The 21,022-nt window shown below is 35.3% G+C and overlaps 1 protein-coding gene across 2 annotated transcripts in view; it reads left to right on the forward strand.

The window, feature by feature from the left end:
• LOC121370590 overlaps positions 1 to 16,877 on the forward strand; it is a 304,206-nt gene extending 287,329 nt beyond the window's left edge. For both annotated transcript variants that reach the window (XM_041495912.1, XM_041495913.1), the window contains 2 exons: positions 8,644 to 8,981; positions 12,645 to 16,877. In XM_041495912.1, the coding sequence (XP_041351846.1) occupies positions 8,644 to 8,981; positions 12,645 to 15,586 (3,280 nt within the window). In that variant the 3' untranslated portion in view covers positions 15,587 to 16,877. The remainder of the gene's footprint in view (positions 1 to 8,643; positions 8,982 to 12,644) is intronic.
• Positions 16,878 to 21,022: the final 4,145 nt, after the last annotated feature.

The following is a 21,022-nucleotide window of genomic DNA, read 5'->3' on the forward strand; positions in this document are numbered from 1 at the left end:
GTGAAACCTTCAAAACCAGACCCTTAGTAAACCACAATTCTCTCAAAACAGTGTTTTTCCTAGTCCCTCCTGTCCCAGACTTAGTCACTGGTGATGTCAGAGGTTAAGCCCGTGATGGGCATACTTGAAAACTTAGTGTTATATGAGAACGTAAAAACTGTTCAGATTCAGATTTCCTAGTCCTATGATTTAGTATTTACCTCCATTTTAACACTAAGATTTACATCTCTAAACCGGAAACTCCTCTAAACTGAACACTGATCTAGTCCAAAAGTGCTTCTTTAGTATAACTATACCCTCTAAACTGAACACTGATCCAGTCCAAAAGTATAACTATACCCCTAAAAACTGGACGATAAGTCATTATGGTACCATGAGTTGCTCTGAAAATGACCGTGACCAATTACATAATTTCAAATGGTCAACTAATGCAATATGTATATGCTCAAGTTAGCTTTCAGAGTTGCATGTAATCATTTTAACAGATTGTTCATGACCACAATTTATCAAGTAAGTAAAGTCCAATTAGCAGCTTTAATGTTTAACTACAATCAAGCTTGTATTGGAACATTGGTATTAGTATTAGAGCAAGGTGAAGTTAAGAATCATTAGTCTCTTCACATTTTTCAGTTGATTTATTGCAGTTCCCCACAAACTTCCATGGATTTAATTTCAAAGTACTATCTGACCCAACTTGATGGATTGATTTTTTAGATGGCAAAACATTTAACTGGTGGTTTTTTTTGACAATTTTGTCACCTGTGTCACGTTAGTACACATCAGAATTACATGTATACAATAAAAGCCTTTGCTGTGGTAAAAAAAATCCTACAAACTGGATACTTGTTCCCTTGGATATCCAGTTTAAAGGTGTTTCATGTATTTTTGACAGGAAAAATATATGTCAAAGGCACTGAGCCTAGTGTTTATGTAAAATATGTTGGGGTTATCACAGTGTTTAATATCAATAAATTACACAGTACAACTTCTTTTTGCAATAAATTCACATGTGTTTCTAGACCTCATATGTACAGCAAATCCAAATACATTTAATTGAAAGAGTAAAGGTACATACCTCAGAAACAACTTTAGCTTTAGGTTAGTGACTTTAATAAACCGATCCACATCCAGTAGAATATGTTTGTTTAATCCAGACATGTTTGACTATGAAGAAACCTGTAGGATTCCATTGTATAATACTTGGTAGTATAACGATTTCCTGTATTAGTCATGGCATTGTGTTGGTAAACGTCTCCTTTAAGTGTCCTTGACACTCGTCGTTAACGTCAATAACTGGCTTTCATATGTGTGAATCTTAAAGGATTATGTGCTAAAACTGAGCCATGATCATCTGTGGATGAAGCAAATATGGACACACCTGGGCTGTTTTTGGCACTGTCTTTTCTCTCATAATTTTCCTCTTTGCTTCTTCTTCATCATGTATTCTAAGGCCTAATAATAAAGTGTGGGTTTTTTAATTATTGGACAATAAAATTCCATATGGTACAAATACTGTTGGTACCATATGATGTTACATCAGGCAATCTGATACAAAATAAGTGCTTCCCATGGCAAGGTTAAAAACATATCTTGTGATAAAGCACGATCAGTCTGAGATTTATCCCCATCGGTGGGCCCATGCATTGGGTTATTTCTTGTTCCAGCCAGTGCTCCACAAGTGGTATATCAAAGACCGTGGTATGTGCTAGCCCATCTGTGGGATGATGCATATAAAACCCTTGCTTCTAATGAAAAATGTAGCGGGTTTCCTCTACGTGTTAAAATTACCAAATATTTGACATCCAGTAGTCGATAATTTATAAATAAATGTGCTCTAGTGGTGTCATTAAACAAAACAAACTTTAAAAAGATATCCAACCAAATGTTATGACCAAAATCTGAATTTTTAAATAAATATTTTTTTTGTCATTTTGTCAACTTGTTTATAAATCTATAATTTATTTGATAAAATACAGTATTTAGTTATTTAAGAAAACAGAACATTTTACTTATCCACATCATAAATGACAACAACTAACAAGACAGAATCAAGGAAAATAGCTTAAGATTTAATTAATATTTGAATTTGTAAACATACGTTATAATTAAATATTTAACTTTTTTCAACTGCTGTATATTTTCACATACATTGAAATGAACTATTTAACTCTGACATGAACCTGTGATTTCACAGTTTAATTCTAACATCTAACAAGACACAACCAAGGAAAATAGTTCAAGCTTTAATTTTAATTTGCATACTTTAAAATAAAATATTTAAGTTTTTTTTAACTACTGTATAATTTCACAAATATTGAAATTAAATATTTAACTGTCACATGAGCCTGTGATTGTAGAGTTTAATTAACATGACTATACTGATAGCAAGAATAATAAAGTTGAAAACCCCCAGGTTAAATGGTAAAGGTATTAATTAAAGGTAACTAAATGTTATGTAACATGAATGGTTTCTGAAAATATTGGCTCTATTTAACTGGATATCTAACTAATTCCATCATATTGGCCAAGTAACTAACTAACACACTCTCTCTCTCTGTGTTTCTCTCTCTCTCTCTCTCTCTCTCTCTCTCTCTCTCTCTCTATATATATATATATATATATATATATATATATATATCATATATATATATATATATATATATATATATATATATATATATATATATATATATATATATATATATATATATATATATATATATATATATATATATATATATATATATATATATATATATATATATATATATATATATATATATATATATATATATATATATATATATAGAGAGAGAGAGAGAGAGAGAGAGAGAGAGAGAGATATATATATAAACAGAAAACCAATAATTTGTACTGCATATAAGATAACTTGGATTATAAGTTGGTCTGATAACACAGTTTGCTTCATACTAGAGGTGACCATATAAGCAGCTTTGACCATGTTTATATTTAATCTATATACATGTAGTGCTTATTTTACAAATCTCCAATTGGCAGCTCACCAGCCTGTTTTTATTGCAGAACCTTTCAGGGGTATTAACTATCTAAGTTCAAGTTAAAGTACATACATGTATTAAACACACTTTATTTAACAAAATACATATGAAAGCATGTCCTAGACACATAATAATATTGTGGTACAAGTAAATATTGGATTCAAATCTTCTCTTTCAGCTAGCATAATTTGCCGTACAGATATTTTGTTTTATGTCCTCTTCAAATATTGAGCATTGTCTGGTATTGAATGTTTGCTCTTGAACGGGTCATTTCGAACAATGAGCTTTTTAAACACATACTCAAAACACACTTATTCCATTTCCATTTGCCCAGATCATATTTATTAAGGATTTCCTGCTAAGAATTTTATTTGCCAAATTATCTTTGCTAAGTTGGTGTCAATGGGTATGTATGGCATGTGAGCATGAATTATGTGATGCCTGTTTTATTGCTGGAAATCTTTAGTGCCTCTTTTAAAATTGTTGCTGTAAAAGGAAGTGGTTATTTCAGATGTTATTGTGTTTTTAACTATGTTTGTTTTGCATCATAAAAAATCACCACTGCTGTCATGTTATGGTTTAGTTTTTTTTGATGCTGGTTAAGCTGCTTGAAATGCAGAGGTTTATGGGTTCAATCCCTCTCAGTTGGCCCAATGGGTTTTCCCCATCAAATTCCTATGACTGACAGGAATAGGCTGCAGTATATGTTCTTCTGTCTGCAAGAATACGCTATGCTACTAATTATAACCTAGTCTAAATCCTACCCTTTTTTTTTCTTTTTTTTTGACTATATTGATTTTAACTAATGGATGGAAACTTGCCCAAAGTTGAAGTTTGTTTTGTTTAACGGCATCACTAGAGCACATTGATTTATTTGTAATTCTGACAAATGTAGTCCTAGAGAGGAAACCCGCTACATTTTCCCATTAGTTGCACGGGATCTTTTATGTGCACCATTCCACAGACAGGATAGCACATACCACTATTCACTATTATATTTACATTAATTACAGTTTTGGAAATCGTATGTTTGTTTATTTATTGACATAAAGAACTCTAAGGGAACACATCATATTATTGTTGATTAATTTTAATTCACCTGTAAGGTACATGTACTAATGTCTGTATCAAATACAAATTTGATAAATGTCAATTTATATGAATCCTTGTTTCTTTCCACAAGTATATTTATCTTTATCCCCTGCAGTGCAATTTGCCATGGAAACAAATAGTCAACAAATAGCCAGAATGACCATTATATTATCACGGTTTCCAGCACACAACTTCAAACATTTTTAAGATAACTTCATGAAACCTTGTGGGATCGATCCCCATCGGTGGGCCCATTGGGCTATTTTTCGTTCCAGCCAGTGCACCACGACTGGTATATCAAAGGCTGTGGTATGTACTACCTTGTCTGTTGGATGGTGCATATAAAAGATCCCTTGCTGCTAATCCAAAAGAGTAGCCCAGGAAGTGGTGACAGCAGGTTTCCTCTCTCAATATCTGTGTGGTCCTTAACGATATGTCTCACACCATATAACTGTAAATAAAATATGCTGAGTGCGTCGTTAAATAAAACATTTTTTTTTCATTTTTTTTCATGAAACTTTGTACACATATCAGACCGAGTTTATTATTTTGTATTATTACCCACCGGTGTAAGATATTGCTCATGTCATAGCAATCACTCAGTAACTAACTAGTGTAATACTGGCGTGACGTAGATCACATGCTGACCCAAAAATAACGTATAGTAGGTCTCGCCATCTGCTTACTGCAGCGGTTCGGCTTGTTTGCAGTTGGTTTGTAATGAATAAAATACTTAACTAGTTTGCCTGTCATACCATTTTTATGAAACTCGTGAACAGTATTGGTATCAAAACTGTTCACTCATTTCATAAAAATGGTATGACAGGCAAGCTCGTTCAATATTCTATATACTAGTATTTGCAATTCTAAAATTTGCAGGATAAAACCAATATCTTAAGATGGTAACCAGATATTCTCTATGTGTCCTGCAATTCACATAAAATAAAAACTTAATAAAATGAACCATTTTATTTCACAACTTGACTGATTTCTGGAGTATTAAGTCCACACATGTTGAATACCTTATCGCCTGCAGTATCTACAGGTATACACTGAAACAAAATAATTCTTAAATAACAACAAATTATTTCTTATGTTTTGTTAAAAAATTGTCTTAAATATGGTTTATAAAAATCAAAACAATCGAATGGAAATAAAAGAAGTAACTTTGAACAGTATAACATTATTTTGCTGATCATAGTTGTGTCCCAAAAAACAGTATTTTTGGTCAGTGACTGAAAATATAGAAATTTAGTTTGTCATAATATCTTGACTATATACCTGTATATAGTGATTGCAGGATAAAGCATACAGAGGTGTTGTTAAACAAATGAAAAGTTTGTTTTGTTTAACGACACCACTAGAGCACATCATCGGCTATTGAATGTCAAACACATGGTCATTTTGACAGTCATAGAGAGGAAACCCGCTAAATTGTTTTCATTAGTAGCAAGGGATCTTTTATATGCACCATCCCACAGACAGGATAGCACATACCATAGCCTTTCATATACCAGTCGTGGTGCACTGGCTGGGATGAGAAATAACCTAATGGGCCCACCAACGGGGATTGATCCTAGACCGACCATTCATCAAACAAGCACTTTACCATTAGGCTACATCCCACCCCTTAAACAAATGAAGTCATTTTCCAAACACTATGAATCTGTTGTTATTGTTTTCAGACAAATTACGATTTTAGCTCAGGTAGGTTAATGTTACAAACATCTTAATTTCTGTTACAATGTTTAATTTTAAAAGTATTCAAATACAACAGAATCTTGTTGGGTCAACTCAGAAGGGTCGAATACGTCGCAACGCTTGAACCAAAAATGAAGTCCCAAGTTACACTTACACAATGCTGACCGAATGGTTAGGTCAAACCAGTGGGTCGAACATTTTTTCAGGCACCGACAGGGTTCGAGCCATTGGGATTCAACTGTATGTCAAACAATAAAATTCAAATTAGGAAAGTGTTTTTGGACTCAAAATTATTAGAAGTTACTGTACATGTATGCTCTTTTTTTAAATTGCTTTATATCTGTGATATTACATTTTTCAAAAGATATTATTACTTAAAAATATCTTGATATCCTCAGTTTTATACTAACTGAAGATTCACGGTTGAAGCTTGCAGGTGGAGGAAATGTATAAAATATATTGAAATTCAAGACAAAGTTGTCCCGTTTTGGAATGAAGATACATAATGGAGATGCATAGATACATGTATTGTTATTTGACAGAGAGGAACATGAGGTGCTGTATGGTGAACTATTGACAAACCTTTAGTGTTTTAAAACTCCATTTGTTTCCATTTATGGTGTTTTGGTTAGAGCTCTTCAAATATGCTCTTCCTTTAAAAATAGCTGATGGCTCAGTCTTTCAAAAGATTTTTACATTAGTAATATATTCTCCTATTTTTTTCCTGTCTAAATATTATAATAGTTCTATCTAGTGTTAATATATCACACAAAACCAAATAATAATAATAATAATAATGGCAGGAAGTCATTTGTACCTCAAATGTTGAGTGTTGGCCTAACAAAAATTGCACATTTTTAGTGGCTCAGTCTTTAGTGGTTTCTGTATTGACTAATTAAAAAAAAAAAAGAAAAAAAAAAAAGGTTTATTTAAAAAAAATTTATTCTCCAAATTAATTCATTCCTCACTACTTATGACACAAGACAGAAAAAACAATGTGTTTCTAATTAATAAATAATTTAGCAAAAATTCTATATATTCACAACTCCTACATCAGAAATCTTCCAAATCCTTTTTGTAATTGAATGAATGGGCTAGCAAATATCATTTACCATACACAGAAGTAAAATGAAGAGTGATAAATATGTAGGCCTACCTGGAAGATTGCCAGTTTGTTTCTGACAATCTCTATTAGAATATATTGGTATTAGTTTAATTTATACATTAAAATACTTTTAGTGGATGATGTGAATGCATGGACTCATGGATTGAAGAAGGAAATGTTTTATTTAACGATGCACTCAACACATTTTATTTACGGATATTGAGGGACGAAGCCTCGATTAGCAGCAAGGGATCTTTTAAATGCATTATCTCATAGACAGGATAGCACATACCACAGCCTTTGATGTACCAGTCGTGGTGCACTGGCTGGAGCAAGAAATAGCCCGATGGGCCCACTGACAGGGATCGATCCCAAACCGACCGCACATCAAGCGAGTGTTTTACCACTGGGCTACGTCTTGCTCCGGACTCATGGGTTGTGGTCATGAATTGCATGTTAAGACAGATCTGAATAAAGTACTGCATCAGACAGATTTGACTAAAATTATCACTCTTCTCACAACAGTTTTGACGGGATAGTTATAATGAATCCCAGAGGCAGTCTTCATAAACTAAGTAATAGAGAGATACTTAGGAAATTCTGAAATTTAGAATTTTTATTAAATATAAAAATTTAACATTCAAAATTTTCAAAGTTCATTTTGTAGAGTTTTAAATTTAAACAATTTAAATGCAATTTAACACTGAAAATTTAAAAGTCTATCTTATGGAAGAGTTTTGATCGAACAGTTCTGAAACTAGATTCTATGACATACATGTAACATAGTGCTATATTTGGTAATAATTTTGGCTATTGTATGAATCACCCAGATTGTTCATGTATAAACCATCGAGTAGTTTTTAAAATTATTTTAACCCATAATAAATGAACTGTCACAGGATGTGCCAGTTTGAACAAAGTCCACTGTAATTGGTGTTTCTGTAAGCTGCGAATGTATACACACCAGGGCCATAGCTAGTGGAGTGGAGTGGGGGGGAGGGGGGGGCAGTTGCCCTTCCCAGAAAAAATTATAGAATCTTAAGGAAAATTCTCTTTTTAGCCGTTTAAGGAGTTTTAGGCTAACTACTCAGTTGCTCCCCAAAACAGAAAATCCTAGCTACGGCCTGCACACATGAAGAACTTGTCAAAAGTTTCTGTCGTTGTTACTTTGTATATAATAGTTTTGTATGCCTTTTTTGTTTTCATCTTTTAAAAAGATTGTTAGATAACAAATATTTATTAGAAAGGAATACTTTTGGAAAGTGTAGTGATTTGGGTTTTTTTTTATTTCATTGAAACATACATTTTCAGCTTCTGTTTGAACAAGATCAGGGGCTTTGCAAAAAAAAAAAAAAAATGTAAACATAAATTCAACAATTTATAGTCCCATCATTCTATATAAAAAAAAATGTTTTAAAATAACTTCTGTTTAGTTTAACATAAGAAGAAAATTAAAAGTGTTTTGGAAGTAACAAAAAAAAAAAAATTGTGTGCAATTTACAAACAAAAAATTCGGCTTCGCTGTGAGACGGACTATAGTGTGTAGTAAATTCCATAGTATGAAAAAAAGGCGTTCGCTGTGAGATGGACTATAGTGTGTAGTAAATTCCATAGTATGAAAAAAGGCGTTCGCTGTGAGATGGACTATAGTGTGTAGTAAATTCCATAGTATGAAAAAAGGCGTTCGCTGTGAGATGGACTATAGTGTTTACCATTTCTATTTTCCAGACTTCTTCAGCAGCTTCCGAGAGCGAACCTGATGCTACTGAAGTACGTGATGTGCATGCTGTACCAGGTTCTGCAGCACAGCAATGAGAACGACATGGACGGCTACAACCTGTCGGTGTGCATCGCGCCCAGCATGCTCTTCGACATCAACGACCCCGTGCAGCCCATCACTGACCCCAAGTCTGTGTTCACGCCCCGGGCGCTCATAGAGTACCTCATCGAGAACACCGTTGAGGTGTTTGGGGATGATGTCATCTACCTGCTGGGAGACCCGCTCGACGCCACCAAGTATCGGACAGACTCGGGCACAGACACAGACAGCATGACCAGCGTGTCCAGTACGTTCACTGTTCATACTATTACAGACAGGGTGTCCAGTACGTTCACTGTTCATACTATTACAGACAGGGTGTCCAGTACGTTCACTGTTCATACTATTACAGACAGCGTGTCCAGTACGTTCACTGTTCATACTATTACAGACAGGGTGTCCAGTACGTTCACTGTTCATACTATTACAGACAGCGTGTCCAGTACGTTCACTGTTCATACTATTACAGACAGCGTGTCCAGTACGTTCACTGTTCATACTATTACAGACAGCGTGTCCAGTACGTAGTACGTTCACTGTTCATACAGACAGCATATTAGTACGTTCACTGTGTATCTAGTATGTTCACTGTTAATTCACTGTATTCTATTACAAACAGCATGACAACCGTGTCTAGTATGTTCACTGTTCATACTATTACAGACAGGGTGTCCAGTACGTTCACTGTTAATATTACAGACAGCGTGTCTAGTACGTTCACTGTTCATACTATTACAGACAGCATGTATAGTACGTTCACTGTTCATACTATTACACTGTGTCTAGTATGTTCACTGTTAATCTTATTACAGACAACATGACCAGCGTGCTTAGTATGTTCACTGTCAATACTGTCAGAGACAGCGTGTCAAGCACGTTCACTGTTAATACTATTACAGACAGCATGTAGCAATGCACATCCAGTGTTCTCCAACCCCAGTAAGCGGCTTGTACACCCACCAAGCTGAGAATTTGCGCCGCCAAGCTGAAGATTTTCGTGACGGGTCCGCCAAGCTGATAAAAAAATGCCGCCAAGTCGAAAATCAATACGCTATGATGAAAAACATTTCCGTCAGTTATATTCACCTATCGCTATGTTTAGCCTGTACTTGGACTTGGAGTATATAATAATAATATTCTAATTCAACACATTTGTAAGAACGAATCTGATTGGATCTGATTGGATCCCTGCTAAAAATTTCAGGTGGTAAAATCACCGATATACCGGTCGCAAAATGTCCACATGTCGAACAAAATTAAAACCGGGCCTCCCCAATATCCAGCAGTGATAAAGCAGGAGTCGTTAATACAAGCGGCACAATCTCAGCGGTGCAACATAGATTGCCTCTCAAGAGCTTGGCTCCTCTAATCCAATCAGCGAGCGGTAATTTTTAACAGACAGCCGCCCATCACTTCATCATTGGCAATTTGCATATTATGATTTTTAGTAAATCTTAGTCCTTGGGAGTAATTGACAAGGGTCCGGGCAAATTTCATGCAGGGGAATTGTCTATTGCTGGCTGTTGGCATGTTGAAAACCATAAATCGAGAATAATATTTTATGCAATGAAAGATGGCAAAATACTATCCCCAGATGCCAGGAAATCACATCTATATGAGCTTTTATTTTCAAAATTTTCCGGGTGAGATTAGCCCATTGGCCGCACACATTTAGGCCTATGATCATCTAGGCCCTACTACTTCAGTGTGACCGGTGCCGGTGCGGCAGATCATGAGATAGATTATGGTTAACTTTATTTAAATCAACTATTAAATGCCAGAAAAAAAGCACCCCCCCCCCCCCCCCCCCCCCCCCACCGGACTTCGTCCATTCGTTTGTGAGGCCCAAGGCCTCACATGTCCGCCAACCTGGTCGCATAAAAGTTGGAGAACACTGCACATCAATCATTACTTCATGCTCTTATCTTCAATTTGTGTTGTAATATATAATATTAAACATTTTAGATTTATATGGTATTATGTTTCCCAAACCCTTAAATATCGGAAATTCTGACAAACCGCCATATCACCAAAATCGTGCCATCATATATTTTAGTTTGGAACCAGTTAACTAAGCCTGTTGGTTTCCTCTTCTATTTGCCTAGAAGTGTACAAAAACTGTTTAAAAGACTTGATAAATCACATTTTATAGAAAAAAAGGAGAGAATTTTGACCAAAGAAAATGGCTCAGATTTTAGGTGTCGGTAAAAACAAATGGTGACCTTTTCATCTCTTCTAACCTCATTAATCAACCAACCAACTGGAACGGCACGTCAATGATTACTTCATGCCACTACCTTCACTTTTTGTGGTACAATATAATCCTATTGTTAAAACTTTCAGAGTTGTATGGAATTATGTTTTCACCATCTTTAAATGTCGGAAATTCCGACAAATTATCATATCACAAAATTTGTGCCATTATATATTTCTAAGTTAGAACCATTTGACTAAATACATGTATGTTGTTTTCCTCTTCAATTTGCATAGACATATACAAAAACGGTTTTAAAAACATGATAAATCACATTTTATAGAAATAAGAGACATCTGACCAAAGGAAATGGCCCAGTTTTAAGCATTGGTAAAACTTTGTGACCTTTTGACCTCTGGTGACCTAATTAATCAACCAACCATGTACAAATGCAGATCAATAATTACCTCATGTTATCACCTTCAATGTGAGTGGTAGTATATTATCCTACCGTTAAAACGTTTCAGAGTTATGTGGAATTATGTTTCCACTAGCCTTAAATATTGGAAATTCTGACAAACTGTCATGCCGTTATATATGTTACCGGGCATGTCGGAACCAGTTAACTAAATATGTTGTTCACCTCTTCCATGTACACAGAAGTATACAAAATTTTTGTAAAAGATTTGATAAACCACATTTTACAAAAATGAGAGAATTTGACAAAAAAAATGGCCCATGTTTTACGTGCCGGTCCAAAATGGTGACCGTTTGACCTCTGCTGACCTAATTAAAAGATTTACATTTTACATATTTACAGTTTATGAATAGATAGTAGATACCAGTAATTTTAATATAAGGGGTCATTTGTTATTCTATCTTGTATATTGACTGAACTACAGACATTTTAGTTATCCCTACCCCTAATTCCTTCATGGTGCAGATTTCAACACTGTTATTAAAGACATCAAATTTTTTAAAAATTGTAACAGCAACAAGAAACCCCATTCCATAAACTACATATATCAGGCTATTCAAAAATACCATTAGACCATTTGAACCTTTTGGTTTAAATAAACATCCCCCACCCCTAGCTCTTGGACTGTGTCTAATTTTCTTGCCCCCTGGACTGAATTAGCCAGGGTTTTATTTTGTCCCTTGGGTTGAAATTGCCTTGTCTATACTTTACAACGGTGATAGTCATGCATTACTGTGGTGATATATGTAACATACAAAGTGCATAGTTTCTTTGATCACATGATGCACAAATTTAAGATGTGCACAAATTGTTTATCATGACATATGTTTGGTATATCCCTTGCGAACACTGAGTAGTATATACCTATTATTATTAATATTATGTACTGAAACCCAGTGTTTATATATATATAAATACTAATAACCATGACAGGCATAGTTCTATATGGACAGGGTCTCTGGTACAGGTTATAGCTTGTGTCCGGGACAAACATACGTGAACCATAATGTAATACGACATGTGTCTGTGGGAAAGTGCAAATAAAAGATCCCTGGCTGCATTAGGAAAAATGTAGCGGGGTTTCCTCTGATGACTACGAGTCAGAATTACCAAATGTTTGACATCCAATAGCCGATGATTAATAAATCAGTGTGCTCTAGTAGTGTCGTTAAACAAAACAATGTAATTTTATGTTATTTATGTGTTCTAGTGTACTGACTTTATTGTTTGTGTTTCAGATGAACTGAGACGTGATGACTCTTCAATAGACAGCCTGGTGGATCGAGATCTGTTCACGGGTGAGGTAGACAGCAGTCCAAAGCTTGCCAACAGTCATCTGTCTAACCTGAGCCACGACTCGGGACTGATGCTGAGCGATGGGCAGCTCAATGATGACGACTGTGACATGGACAGTGGAGACAAGAAGTTAATAAGGAGTGCCTCTGATTATGATGATTACGGTCACCATTTCGAATCTTCCCTCAATCCTGTTCCTCCACCTCGGAGTCGGCGCAAAAAAGGATTTGACTCATTGCTGCCAAACAGCTTTGACAGCTACCACCAGCCAATGTTTACAGGGTCGAGGTTTGACAAACAGCACAAGTTCAGCCTCTCTCTGCAGCCTGATATGGTAAAGTCTGTACCTTTTGGTAAGCGCATGTCTTCAGATTCACTGCAGAGTGTTGAGGAGAATGAGGAGAATGAAAACAAAACTGGTCCTTTCCTTCACCATAGACCATTAGATATGGGCTTATTGGTGAAGTCGGCCAGTGGCTCACATCTGTACCTGAATGATGAAGAAATCTTCAGCAGAAAGTCGCTCTCTGTGGAGGGACAACATAACCGCCCCCTCCGTGACCGACTGGTGAGACAGTCGTCAGTGACAGACAGTACTCCTCCTTTATCACCAGAATCCAAATACTCGTACAGCAGTTCACGGGACAGCGTCATTTCAGATTCTTCAGCTTTTTCAAGGGACTATTCAGTTCACAGTTTGCCAGATACACCAGAAGAATTTCCAAATGATAAATATTTAGGAACTTGGGACCTGAAGAACCGGGAACGTTCAAATTCCAATCCAGTTGACATACGAACAAGTGCTTCTTACTCAACAGGACAGACGTCTTCTTCCCAGTTAAGTGTTAGCTATAGTGGCTATAATCTAAAGTCCATGGAGAACATGAGGTACTTGGTGTCTCCTCCTCACTCACCAGGCTTCGAGAGGCAGAGTAAAAGTACGACAAACCTGCAGGATCTTTCCACGAGAAACTCTTTTCCACAGACACAGGTTGAAGATAGTGTCAAGCAACACGAAATTGCTTCCCCACAGATTTCTATCACCTACTGTTCCAGTGGGTCTGATGAACGACTGGAGGACGATGTGGATTCAAGTAATCAGAACAGCAGAAGTATTCCTCTTGAAATTTCAGGATCAACCTCTCCAAAAGAGATTTCAATGTACAATTTTGGATTGGGATCACCTCCACCCCACATTGTCTTGAGATCTCTGAGTCACCACAAAGTGAACAGGAAAACTTCAGCCCCTACTCAAGGTAGTCACGCTCCTTCTCTTCTTAAAGTGCAGCGCAGCAGTTTAGACTCTAGCCAGAATATTGTTCAGAACACTGAAGATCTGGATGTAAGTGGATCACCAAAGTCACGGTCTATATCACTGCAGAGATCTGATGCTCACAACTATGATAGAGAATCCAAAGTCAATGTTGTGTTGACAACTGATACATCTCCATCTAAACATTGGGACAGTGTATCAAGTTCAACAGATCTGAGGCCTGCAAAGCCACCATCTTATAAACAGGCCTTGCAGAGGAAGTTTATGATTGAAAATGGAATAAACTTTGACATTCCTGATCAAGTTAGTCAACGGCAAAAGGAAGCCAGTTCTCGTGCCAGACAGCTTTACGAGTCATCACTACAGAAGTATATGTCGGGTGAAGGTTCAAAATGTTTGTCTGTAGAAAAAACTAAGACTGTTGTGGTGGAGCAGCACGTGTTAGAACCGTGCCCGGAGACACCAGATGAGGCTGTGGAACAAAGAGCTGGTGAAAGATTAAACAGTAGCAGACAAAATGTGCCAACAAAACAGTATATTAGATCTAATGTAGATAATGATGATGAGTATGTTGTTCTTGCTAAAGATCCAAAGAAACTCTATGCTGATTCTATAAGACTGTTTGAACAACAAAATGAACAGCCAAGAAGTGTTTCTCAGTCCAGAGTTAGTCAAACAAAAACATTTTTACAACAAGACCTGGACAAATCTGGGGCAAGCCATCCGACATCTGGACAACTACACCAAAAACAAAAAACTTTGTTTCCAGTAGATACACCAGGCCGCATTCGCACAACTTTGTCTGTGCCAAATGTTAACTTACACCGTAGCAAGTCTGATTCAGCAGGCCATTTGAATAAACTGAGTCAGTTCCGTGGTCAGTTATCTCAAAAGAGCTGTGAAGAACAAAAAGAAAATGTACAAACTACCAGGATGACAAATGAGATGACTCAACAACTTTCTCCAAAGAAAGGTTATTTCTACCATCCAGAGGAAGACAGTGAGGTAGTGGGTAGGTCTGTGACTAGTGTGCACTCTACATCTCGCGTCTCTAACATTTCTGTGAGTAATGGGAGAGCATCGTCGCTACAGGCATCATCATGTACAGCCTCATCCCAAAAGACTTCTGTTACAGTGTCCAACACTTCACAAAAAAGAAACAAGCCTGAAAGGAGAGGTTCCGAGTTGCCTTGGAGTGTTTCCAGACTAAAGAATATGTTTGATCCAGAGAACCAAGGTGACAACAAGACTTCTACCCGTTTCTATTCTCCAGATGAGAGTTCCACAAACAATGTAACATCTGTTAAGATAATGTCTACCTCTCGACCTGCACCACCACCCTATGTATCTCCTCCCCCATTTCGTCGCCTTCATGACAACAGTCGAATGAGCACCTCCAGTAACAGCAGTTCAGAAAGTACAGGTGTGGGATGCAGTTCTTCAACAAAGTCAAAATCATCCAGACATTTTGGTCCACAATCTTTAGAGTATGGCTCATTTTCCTCCTCCTCTGAAGATCTAGATACAGTCTGTTATCATCTGACAAAGCGGGAGAGTATGGACTATTCGGATCAGGATACAATATCATATACAGATGTTTCTTACGTTTGACAGGGAACAGTGGTGTAACAAACAATGGCCAGTACTGTGAATGCAAGAACAGAAATCTGTTGCAGTAGTGGTGCTAACACTGCCATTTATTATATAGTCTTAGCCATGTGTGTGATATGTTTTAAGTAGTGTTAGCAACCCATGCAACGTGACTTGTAGATTTCAATAGTCCTAGCCAGCTGTGTGCCATATGACTATGTGTTAATGTCTTAGCTAAGGGTGTCATGTATGCCATGTATATTTTAATTAGTACCCTTATAACCAGCTGTGTTGTCTATGACATGCTTCAACACTGCAAAATGAGATTTTCATAATTGAATCTGTATATAAAGACATGGTATCTGAAACTAGAAGAAAACCATTTTGCTTGCTGTAACTCTAAGAAATAGACCTATCAGTATTTTAAATTGTGCTGCATTGCACATCAGGTAATAGTGGTGCCAGAGAAAGCTTCGTAACATACTCATACAGCTTAGTTTGTGATATTGACTTATGCAAAGAGCTCATGAGGGTGCTCTTTTCCAAGCTTGTTTATTGCACAATGACCTGTTTTGGATCATATATCTGAATATTTACATTAGATTTGATCACCTGAACATTTCATTAACACACTAACTTCAAACACTGCGGAGAACCTTTTGTTAGTTAGCAGCATCGAGTTGTGTTCTTTCTTAAAGAAAATGTAATTATAGCACCAATGGACATTCTCTTCGAGAACACATCAAAGTGTTGTGCTGGGGGCAGGATGTGGACAATGTCAGGTGTCACTGGTATGGGGCTTGGTGAAGATATTCACTGCTACGTCAGACTTCTTTTGAGTATCGTTGGGTACTTTCATATTACTATTCACTCACAGCGAACAGGACACAGGACATATGGCAAGCCTTCACAACCTGTTATGGAACACCGATATTAATGGGTTAGTGTAAAACGAAATGTGCTCTTTCCACTAGGTTATACTCATACCGTCCACCACATCTAGCAATTTGTCATATTCACTTTCTTACAGACAAAACAAAATGTTTATAATAGCAGTCATGGAGCTGTGATTCCATCTTCCCATCTGCGGGTGTGTTGTTACTAAGTGGGAGCCAGTGACATCTACCAGTTTGATGACCCAACCACTGCACTTGAATACTAATCCAATATAAATTTAAGCAAAACACTATTTCTTTCTATATATTTGTTTAAATGTAAATGAATAATTAGTTCTGCAAATATTAATATATATATCATTTATTAAAACAATGTGTGATCCTTTATTTGCAAATATAACATATCCCAAATTCCATTCAATATTTTTATTATTATAAACAAAAGTATATTTATATATTATATATAACATTAAAGATACCTCATTTTAATATATATATATATGTATATATATATATATATATATATATATATATATATATAATATATATATATTTTGTACTTAAACTACTGGACAGTACCAGTTGATACTTAACAATTATAGCTTACATTATAATATAACTGAAGGAATACAATTTTTTTTTTTACCAATTGACTAATAGTAGTGTTCCATAGTCGTCCTGTCACAGGCTTTTCTCTCACATATGTTTATGTATCCAGTTGAAGGTTACATAACTGATGTTAATGAGGACTGGATATCATTTTATTAAGTTGGTAAAGGACACAGCTAATTTATTTAACCATATACATTTATTGTGGATAGTGACAAATTAGTGTCACATGCTGTACAACAAAGGGAGCTCACTTTATGTTGGTATTTCTGTCACATCCCATATGACAAGAGGAGATCACTCCATGTTGAAGGTTTTGTATGTCACTTGCTGTACATGGAGACGTCACACCATGTTGAAGGTTTTGTATGTCACTTGCTGTACATGGAGACGTCACACCATGTTGACATTTCTATATGGAGAACACATTTTTGAGAGGAATTGCTGTGTTATATTAATCTTAAATAATAAATTTTGATCTAACCCAATAATATTTGTAACAGATGGGGCATAACTAGTTCGACAAATTGATAAATTGGCTCTTTACTAGAATATTTAACCATGCCTAGTAGCTACTCTTCGTTTTTATTCCTATTCATTTTACTTAGTTTGCATGCATCTTTATCAGCGATTCCCAGATAAGGTTATGTTCAGCTTTTTAAAAATCCTAACAGCAATATATGTATATATTGATCAAAATATACATGTCTGAAAGAGATTCAAAATATTACAGCTTAATATTTAACTTTTAGGTTTTTTTTTAATTATTTAGTCAATTGTTATATGGATACACAAAATAAAGTTAATAATAAAATTAATTATTTGAAGATAATATGTATTTAGTTACATATGTTTTTAATTTACTTTTGGAAATGCACTTGATTTGTTTCAGCTTGTATGATACAGTGATTGTCAGTATAAAAATGGGCGCGCATGACATTGGGAAATAATAGGGAAAATAAATGTAATATCACTATTTCAATATACATCGCACTTGGCAGTGTTTGCTGTGTAAAATAGTTGAGAGTAGTGTAGTTTGTTTATGTGAAACAAGTAAGAAAATAATACAGTATAATCTTCTGTCGAACTCGGAAGGGTCGAATACATCGCAACGCTCGAACCAAAAACAAAGTCCCGAGTTACACTTACAAGATGTTAGCCAAATGGTTAGGTCGATCACTTTCTCAAGCACTGACGGTTTTCGAGCCAATGGGATTCAACTGTATTAGCAAATGTTTTTAAAGAGCCAATTAAGTAACTATCCTTGCTAATGTTTTTATTGAATAATTTTGAACAAAAAAGTTAACTACATGTATGAAGAAGAAAATTAGCTTGTAAACTGATCAGTTGATAATTAAAGCCTTAATCTATGTAATTAAAAAGAGAATGTTGTGGCAGGATGACGATATACAAAACGCCAAAATAATCTGTACATTTTTTTAAAATGCCATATTTTCTAAAATACTAAAACAAGTTTATACAAGTGTTGTATATGTGATGCTAACACATTTTTTAAATCAAGATCATCCACAAAATTTGCAATCAATCGGACATTTCAAGGGATGGGCCAAAAACTTGTTTTGCACAAAAATTAAATTGAAGAATGCAAGTGGCTTCATCATACTGACTCAAATGCTAAATGATAGCCATTGAAAAAAACTCATCAAATTCAAAGCAAATGTGCAATAGGCATGCTTCAATTCATTTGGAGTGTCAGATCTGTGCACACAAAGTATATGCCGGATGGCAAGATGTAACCAACACCCCTACACCCTGTCTGCACTGCAAAGAGCGCCGGGACGTGAATGACAAAACTTACCATCAAAATTGGTTCAACGTTTTATAATTCCATACGTGGACATCTATCAGCCTTATTTTGAGTTAATGATGGACAAATACTTAACAGAGTTGGGACTCTCTCCATATACAATTTTTCTCAAAATTTCGACTGAAAATTTCTATTTCAATTTTAATTTTAATATTTATTTTTGCACCCATACCCACCTCTCTAGGATGAGTAACTTGTTTTTATTACTAAAATGTAATGCAGTGGTTTGTTTGTTAATGCAGTCTGTTTTTACTATCATGTTTGTTTTCTGTTAAAATAATTAATGTGAAAAATATTAAGTGTGTGGATTCTGTATAGATTCTTTTGGCGTTCAGTACAGATGAAATTATAGCAGATCAAATACATCTACACACATCATGTATCATGCAGTTACGATGATTTTTTTTCATCCATATATATTCATCATGCAATACTAACATAGTCAAACCAAATACTCATGTAGTTTAGTCATTTCAAACTGTACCGTTGTATATATAATGCTATAACACACACAGATGAATTAAACATGCTGTGTATGTGGTTTATACTTGTTATACAAGGTAGTGCATTCATCAGTTAAACTAATTCATCTATGATCTAGTTGTAAATATGTGTGTGTCAGATGTTTATGTGTATTAGAGACAGCAGGAATGGATTTTCCAGTCAGGGTAACCTTGATACAGAGTTCTGTTATCCCGTTTAGGTTATTGCAATAAAGCCAAGAATGTGTAGTCTTTATTATCTTTTAAAGCTAACAGAATAATTGTGTTAATTGGGCAGTAAATTTTAAAGTAAAATACATCTAATTTAGCCAAATATTTTAAAGTAACTTTAGTATACATTATATTATATTATTGTTTTCAAATAGTAACATACATGTATACAGGATATAGAGATTCAAAACATCAACACAGCACCCATTTCCAACCCCCACTACTCACCATTATTTCCAAGTGAATCCCCACCTAGGTTTTTTGCTAGCTATTGTCCTGGTTATTTTATTAATATTTGGTCTACAGGAAAACCGAACAAGAGTAGGTCTCTCGATCTGGACATTTTGCTTTTAATCTGAGATCATAACGACACAGTTGCCTTGATACCAGATTGATGGATTCATCTCACGTTCATGGGAAAGTTGGTTTGTATGACATTTTGTGCCATGCAAATGTGGGGTTTTCATCGAAATGTTCAGACTTAAAAATATGTTATAATGAGATGATTACAAGATAATATTTATGTACATGTACAAACATCCCCAAGTGCTAATTCCATGTGACTGCCTTTGCAAATTATCCATTGTAAATGATGGACATTGTTTCATGTATATACATTACGTTTTATTTATTTATGTCGTCCTTATTATGTGCAGGGACACTTGGCTTTATTGTAATAAATGGTCATTCTTGGTTTTTGTGCAAAGTGTTTTTGTGCTTGTCTTTCAATTTGCTTGGATGTAAGTGGTTCGTTTCTTTGGTGTGAGGGTGGGGGACTGCTGTTTTTCACATTGTTCACAGTGTTATTAATCATAAAAGTAGGGTGAGGTTTTTACTGATGTCATTATTTACTCTGTACTTTGATATGTCAGATGTATGAGTAAAGTCTAATGAAAATCCGTATCTTAATCTTTGGTCTCTCTATATGATGTCATGTAAAATAATTTCAATCTTGCCAGTTAAAATGTAAAGTGTTTCAGACTCTCTAATTGATGTTTTGAATGTAAAACAAATTTCAGTCTTTTCAGTGATGCCACGTAAAACAGTTTCAATCATTCTAGTTGATCTTAATTAAAATTGTTCAATCTTTTCAGTTGTCATGTAAACATTTCAGTTTTTCCGGTCATCATCAAAAATGTTTCAATCTGGTTTTTGTCAGATGACTGTAATATGGTAACTTATCTGACAAGTGTGATTATCATTACCTTGGCAGAAAGAATCTTTACAAGTGTGGGAACCACAGAATGTGAACTGATTTCTGTAATGTAATTTTTAAAAAGTACATTTCTCATATGTACATTTGATTCTTTTACATGTTTCTACCACTCCTGTTTTGCCTCTTTATTGTTCTTGTTTTGTTTTGTTACAGGTTTTGAAAGTGAGTGTAATTTGGAACTGTTTTCTTGGTTGT

Source organism: Gigantopelta aegis, chromosome 4, assembly GCF_016097555.1.
Source record: "Gigantopelta aegis isolate Gae_Host chromosome 4, Gae_host_genome, whole genome shotgun sequence".
Taxonomy (NCBI): domain Eukaryota; kingdom Metazoa; phylum Mollusca; class Gastropoda; order Neomphalida; family Peltospiridae; genus Gigantopelta; species Gigantopelta aegis.